General features: G+C 41.0%; 1 protein-coding gene across 1 annotated transcript in view; it reads right to left on the reverse strand.

Moving 5' to 3' along the window:
* Positions 1–7124, reverse strand: part of sema6bb (sema domain, transmembrane domain (TM), and cytoplasmic domain, (semaphorin) 6Bb) — a 70678-nt gene that overhangs the window by 23369 nt on the left and 40185 nt on the right. Inside the window, 1 exon segment of the mRNA XM_017031337.2 lies at positions 6051–6109. Coding sequence (XP_016886826.1) covers positions 6051–6109 — 59 coding nt within the window.

Below are 7124 nucleotides of genomic sequence, written 5' to 3' on the forward strand. Positions count from 1 at the left end.
GTGTGTGTGTGTGTGTGTGTGTGTTTGGACCCCTGAAATTACCCAACAACAAGAGGAAATCCAGACCATAAGGCTATTAGATGAACATTAGACACATGTGTCCATATGCATACGAGCACACAAGCTGCACCTCCACATAATTGAAGCCAGACGGCTCTCTCTCTCTGACCTCATCGCTTTCTTTAAAGTGTCCTTCTCACGACGCATCGCCTCGGTTTGACACGTGCTCAAACTCTGCTTTGGTCGGCGTCAAAACGTTCGCGTCAAAAACGTTTCAAAATGTAGCAAAATTCTCATTGTCTCGCTGCGAATGTTAAAACACGTATCGATAGGAATAACAAGAACTATACATTAAAAGATGGTGATTATTTAAAAGATGAAAACAAACCATGAACCATAACTAAAAATCAAATCAGGTTACGATAGAAAAAGCTTAAGGAAGAGCTTAAGAAAATCACAACATTTGAGAAAACTTCATTTGTGTTTAACCGAATGAGTATTCCGTGGTACTGGTTTATCGATACTCACAAGTATCAATTACCCTCATAAAGTATAACTGGTAATGAATAAATGAAAAGGATATGTTATCACAGCAATTATTTGATTGATTTTAGCGTAGACTGTAGTCCTGATCCGATATCGATATTATTGATATCGGTATCGAAAAAAATACCAAAACACAAATAAAAAAAAACAACTTCAATCACCCATCTTGAAGGTTTTGTTGGGATTGTTTTGTAATGAGAATAAAAATTTAGATCAAGGGTGGCAAACATGCGGCCCGAGGGCCAAAACGTGCCCGCCTGGGGGTTCAATATGGCCCGCTTGTTGAACGTTGAAAGAGAAAAAATGCACTGCATGTTACTGATGCTTTGTCAAATATTCAATTAAATATAATTTTTTTCTAACATATTTCTACTTATTTACATGGAAACAAAAAGGGGAGAAGCACGGACTTATTGTTATTTACAGGTAATTATGTTGTGACTGTACTGGTCCGGCCCACTTGACATCTAATCAGGCTGTAATGTGGCCCATGAACCAGAATGAGTTTGACACCGCTGGTGTGGATAGTTGCTTAACAAATGATGAAGGGCAGTGATGTGTGAAGTAAAAGATGATGTGGATACGAAGCAGGTGCTTTACATCACTATGGTGACAGAGTTACAGCCTGGCCAGGAGCCCAGTGGAGAGGCCAGTAGCAGTGCAGTGACACACGAGACGCTGCTGGCACCCTGGAACTATTTATCGCAAGGAAAGTGAAACTCCTTGTCATTGTGACACAGCACATCGCTGCAGCCAACCAAATGTAACCCATTACCAAAGTCAGTAGGGGGCAGTATAAGCGCCTGGGGAGCACCTCAGTGGACTCAGTGGACTCGAACCTTAAACCTTCCAGACCCAAGTCCGCTTCCTTAAGCGCCAAGCCACCACTGCCCCAGAGAGGCAGTGCGGGCCAATACCAATGAATATGAGTTCTTCTCAGATATCTGTATGACCAACCTTCTGCCTTCCTCTGTTCTCTCCTCATCACTCCACTCCCAAACCATTTCAACCCGTCTCTTCCTCAGAAGTTGTTCCTTCCTCCTATATTCTCTTTAAATTTAAAATCTCTTTTAGTTGCCTCTCTACGCCTTAATTCATTCTTACCAAGCAGCGTTTTCTCTTCCCTTCTGCCAACCCACCCTCCTCTTACATTGCGGAATCACCCCTTGATATCTATTTCACTGTCATCAACCAAAGGAGAGATGAAAGTGGATTCTCCTTCCAGCAACCGCTTTTCTCTGGCTGTGGATAGAGAGAGAGAGAGAGAGAGAGAGAGGGGATGCAGTAAGTTGAGCTCTAAGTCTGGCCATCCATCCATCTCCCTTTGAGGTTTGACGAGGAGGCTGCAGTGTGAAATCACTGCACCGACTGAGCCTCGGGGAGAGATGAAGCACAAGGGACAGGAGCGGCAAAAAAGCAAAGGCTTTGGTGGAATAAAAGTCACTCTTTTTTTTAGACGAACCCCTGGACTAGAGTATATACTCACATATAAGAATTTAAAACAGCAAAAAATAAAGATCAAATCGAGGGGTCGGCTTATATCCGCATTAATACCCGGGACGGCATTTTATCATCGATCGCATCATCACTGATAATAAACACCAAGTGGAAAGTATCAGTCAAAAATATCATGACACTTATGAATTAATTCAATCCACACAATCAAAAAATCAATAATGCAAAAAAAAATCACGTCTATTCCCAAGAAATATTGGTGAAATCTTTGCAATTTTAACGCAAACAAGATCATTTTCTAATTCCTTGTTGATGCACACAGCAGGAGTAAGACATTTTATCAGGGCAAAAAATGAAAACATGGTCGGCTTATATGCGAGTTTTTGTAAAAATCACCATTTTGAGATCCATTTTCAGGAGTCGGCGAATACGTGAACATTTACCGTACTACCTATAATTTCCTAATTTAAAGTGAAATACAAGGTTAGATGAAAAGAAAACACAACCAACCTCTGATTGGCCGCTTGAATTTATAGACGTACTTTGTGAGTAACTTTAGAGTTTAGAGTGACCTGAACAAAGTAAAGCAAGGGTGCCCAACCCCCGGTCTGGGGACCAATGCTGGTCCATATGTCATTTGGTACCGGGGCCCGCAGTGATCCAGTCATATTCCTTTACCTTTTTCATCCAAAGATAATCTGTTAATGTTTCAAAACAACAGGTCATTCAGACTCTGATACTGACAGAAGAAAGGCTAAAAGGTGTTTTATTTTGAGAATTGAATGATCCTCATGATGGTGCAGTAGTACCGGTCCTCAGTAATGGCTGATACCGGCTGACTGGTCCTTGGTACCAATGAAGTAAAGGACACCTGTCTACTCACTCACTATCGGCAAAAAATATAGAAAAAATATACATCACGCAAATATAAAAAACAAATGGAAAAAGCCAAGTGAAATGTCAGGGTCAGTTCTATCTATTACATAAAAGTTAGTGAGGGTGGAAACATTTTTGCATTAGTCAGATCCAAAGACGTAACTTAATTAATGTAAATTCCGGCGTTACATTCCGTGTTCACAGCCTTCAGTCTGTATCAGAAGTTCGAGCGCCTGAAGCCCATGCGTGGGTGTCAGTGAGGATCTCTGAGTTCACAAATTTATATTTTATAAATGTTACTGACAGTACTGAGAAGTACAAAATGCTGATCCACACATTAGGAGAGAGTTAGTACAGGCAGTTTTTTTTTTTTATTTAAGATTTTAGACACGAGTTCAGCAAAGGTTTAGCAGATTAGACCAATGTTTCTTTTAATTTGACGCACACAGCTGAAAAACCTTTATCTTAGAAGAGAGAGAAATAAAGACCTGAAACTCTAACTTGTGATTTTGAGCAATGAGATTTTCTGTATCTTGGATACCTCACTGAGATTAACACTGAGCTCATTTTGCACCAAGAAGAAGAAGTGGCAGAAGTAGAGGTGGGAATTATTGAGAAAGCCTTTCTTTCACTAACCCAGGGGTTGTCAAACTCATTTTGGTTCAGGCGTCACATACCCCCTGATTAGATGTCAAGTGGGTCAGACCAGTACAATCATAACATAACTACCTATAAATAACAATAAGTCCATGTTTTCCCTCTTTGTTTTCCTGCGAATAAGTACAAGTATATTAGAAAATATTCATATGAAATGAAATATGATTTCATTAAATTCAATTTACAAAGTCCCTCGCGCGGGCCGGATTGAACCCCCTGGCGAGCCTGTTTTGGCCCGAGGGCCGTATGTTTGACAACCTCTATGCATAAAAGTTTTATTCACAAGTCATACACACCATTTTATTGAAGTACCAGTATTTCTAAAGTCAAAGTGTTTTTCAACCTTGGGGCGCGGCCCTCTGTGGGGTCACATGGAATTCAAATATTTAAATAATTATTTTGTGTAAGATATGATTAAAAACACCACACACAATCTTAAACAACTGTGTTCTTCCACTCTCATGAATATATACCGAGATCAAACAAAATGCAAAAACATCTGAGCTAGCGCGTTCGGATCGATTGCGGTCATGTGACTGAAAAAAGTCTGAGGTCGCCAGACACTTGTGGTCGTGTGGTCGTAGTTATTAACTCTACTGTCGACAGTATCTGTTTTCAAGCTGAGGTCACAGCGCTAACGTTTTTGCTAGATTTGACCGATTATTACGTATGTATGAAAATGAGTCGCCATCAGCCAATGGGAAAAGTGGAAACCGGGAAATGACACAGGGTCAAAGGACAACTGGGGTAACCGGCATTATTGAAACAGCTGAGCCAAGAGAGGAAAAGAGTCAACGTAGCGAATCAGAAGAAAACAAAGGAAACGAAGAAGAGATCGATCGAGCTGAGATGATTCAACGTTGGTTGCGGTGCACACACCGCAAAATTCCGTAGCCTGTGATCCCTCATCAGATGCTGTAGACAGAGTGTCTTATCCCTGTCCTCATGCAAAAAATCAGTGTGTTCTCCGAGTCTTTCCCCAAACGTGGAGGGACCGCGTCCTCATCTTCAAAGAGCGAAGCACAGAAACCCAAAGAACTTTCGGAGTTGAAAGATTCCTCGGCACACGCTGGAATTAGCACTTAGATTAAAAACGGGAGTTGTCCTGGGACCACCTAAAACCGCTATCTAGTACAGAGAGGTTTTTTTTTATGCTGTAAACAACTTCTATTTTCATAGGAATGTGAACAGAGCAGGTATGTGGGGGGGGGAAGCATCGAGGGAATTAAAGCTGGAGTCGAAATTTAATTAACCACACCACAAAAGCTACGAGATAAAAGTAGAGATTGCATACAAGTGCAAAACGTAAACAACCAAGTGAGAGAAACCAAGAGTGGTGTTTTTTTTGGCCCACTTTTGTAGAAAAAAAAAAGAGAGGATTTGATGTACTAGATGCATAGAAGATAGTGTCTTCAGAGGGCCAAGAAAATCCTCTGATGTAAGCTGTTGGTGTTAGGCTAGCAAAAGGGATTTTCTAGCCATGGTGTCTGGCAAACATCCAGATAATGACTAAAGCCAGGAAAACACAGGAGTAACATGGGTGATACAGCTGCACTGTAGTGGGCGTGTATACAATACAGTGTTGTTGAAATACCTGTGATACGATCACTACAAAAGATGAATCCTAATCTGTCATCTGTAGGTCTGATATTCTAATCTGGAGGTACTGTATAGTCCAGTAGTCACCAACTTTATTAATCGGAGATGAAATAAAAATGACTGTTCTGATTAACGTTATTATGTGATGTTTAATTTGGAATCCAGTCATGGGCCGGATTTGACGACTCGCTGGGCCAGATTTGGCCCGCGGCCCGCCAGTTCATTACCACTGCTGAACTCGCTTCACCAGCAGCGTTGAAAATACTGACATGTTTGTTTGGTGAACAACAGTAGTAGCATCTTTAAGCGAGATGGGAGCTTTTGTTTTTACCGATCTTGTCAACCAGACTTAGCTTAGCTTTATGTTATAGGTTATTTTCAGGTTAGATTTTTCCGTCATGGCATTACTGATATCCATGCAGATGTTTCAGATATTTTCTTTATATAAGGCTCCATCGTTTCCCGAACCCAACCGTTGTCTTGTCTCTTCCCGTAGTATTTTGCATTGTCATCATAAAGCTAGCATTAATGTCACTTTGTCACCTGGTGATGGCAGTAGTGGTAGGGGTAGAATCACACAAGGCCAAAAACCAAACAGTAACAGTAGGACTACCAAAAGTGAGCTGTCCTGGTTAAACCAATAGGTCCATAGATCTACGTCCACTATCAGGGCCACAGACCTGCCTTTTCGCCACTGACTCCCCATTGTGTCTTTCAAACACAGCTCATCACTGTGGTTCTTTTTTAGTAAAACCAGAGAACATTGGCGTTTTGATTTCCAATGTGTCAACTCTTCCTTCTGTTCTGCATGTTGTGTTACGCTCCCAGGAAACAAGCGTTCAACGAGGATCTTGGCAAAGACAACAAAGCCATTAGGGTCCAACACATGAACCCGCAGTGAGAAACACTCCACTTACCGTCACAGTCACCCAAGTGGGCCACGTTTCCCTGTTCAACATCTTGCTCGAACGGCAGTCTGCAGAGGAGAGGAGACACAGTCATTAATCAGAAGACAGAGAGGCACAGCAAGTCGGCCAACGACACACACACAGCACAGATTCCCGGCGATAGAGGAAAACTATCTCGGAGCTACGGCAGAGGACGACGCGCTGAAACATAAATCTCGGGGAGTTTCTCTGACGCTGCGCTTTTTAAAGCCCTTTGTTGTTACTTGAAAAGAAGGAAAGCAAACGCCGAGAGGTTCTACGGCTCTGGTTACATTTTCCATTTAAGAGCGCGGTGGTTGGGTTTTTTTTAAGGTTCATTTATGGACTAAACCTCAAACGCTGCCCAGGGAAGAGGCTTAGTTTTAAACTTTACAGACGACCCTCGGTATTTTATTGAATTTACCATACAAGTTTAAGAGATCGAATCCTCAAATGTGACATGTTCCTTTATTATTCCAAATAACGCGGGATATATTTCTACAATCTTCGGTCCCCGCGGATTCAAAACTCATTTCCCATTAGGCCGTCGCAGGAGAATCGAAAACCCAGAGGATAAGAAACAAAAATTACGTAGGGAGGAAGAAGAGAGGAAATGAGAACGGAGCAGCACACAGACCAGGTGCTTCACAGGGGGAAAAAAAAACAAACGCCAGCGCTTTCATCGTATCAGAAAAAAAAAAACTGAAAGGTTACAATATGCAGACCAAGTAACTACGTCTGCACACGTGTGTGTGCATAAAGAAACCTGCAGTGTCCTGGCAGTGATACGTCTAATTTAGAAAAAAAACCCAGGATTTTTAGTTGGAAAAAATGAATTCAGTTACAGAGGCAACAGTCAAAGATCATCACATTAGCATAGCAGCAAACAAACCAAACCTAAAACTCAAATTCTGTCTTTGAAACACATATTTACACTAATTACATAATATATACAGTATATATATATATATATATACACACACACACATATATATATATATATATATATATATATATATATATACACACATATATATATATATGTATATATATATATATATGTAT

Source organism: Cynoglossus semilaevis, chromosome 2 (genome assembly GCF_000523025.1).
Source record: "Cynoglossus semilaevis isolate Cse_v1.0 chromosome 2, Cse_v1.0, whole genome shotgun sequence".
Taxonomy (NCBI): domain Eukaryota; kingdom Metazoa; phylum Chordata; class Actinopteri; order Pleuronectiformes; family Cynoglossidae; genus Cynoglossus; species Cynoglossus semilaevis.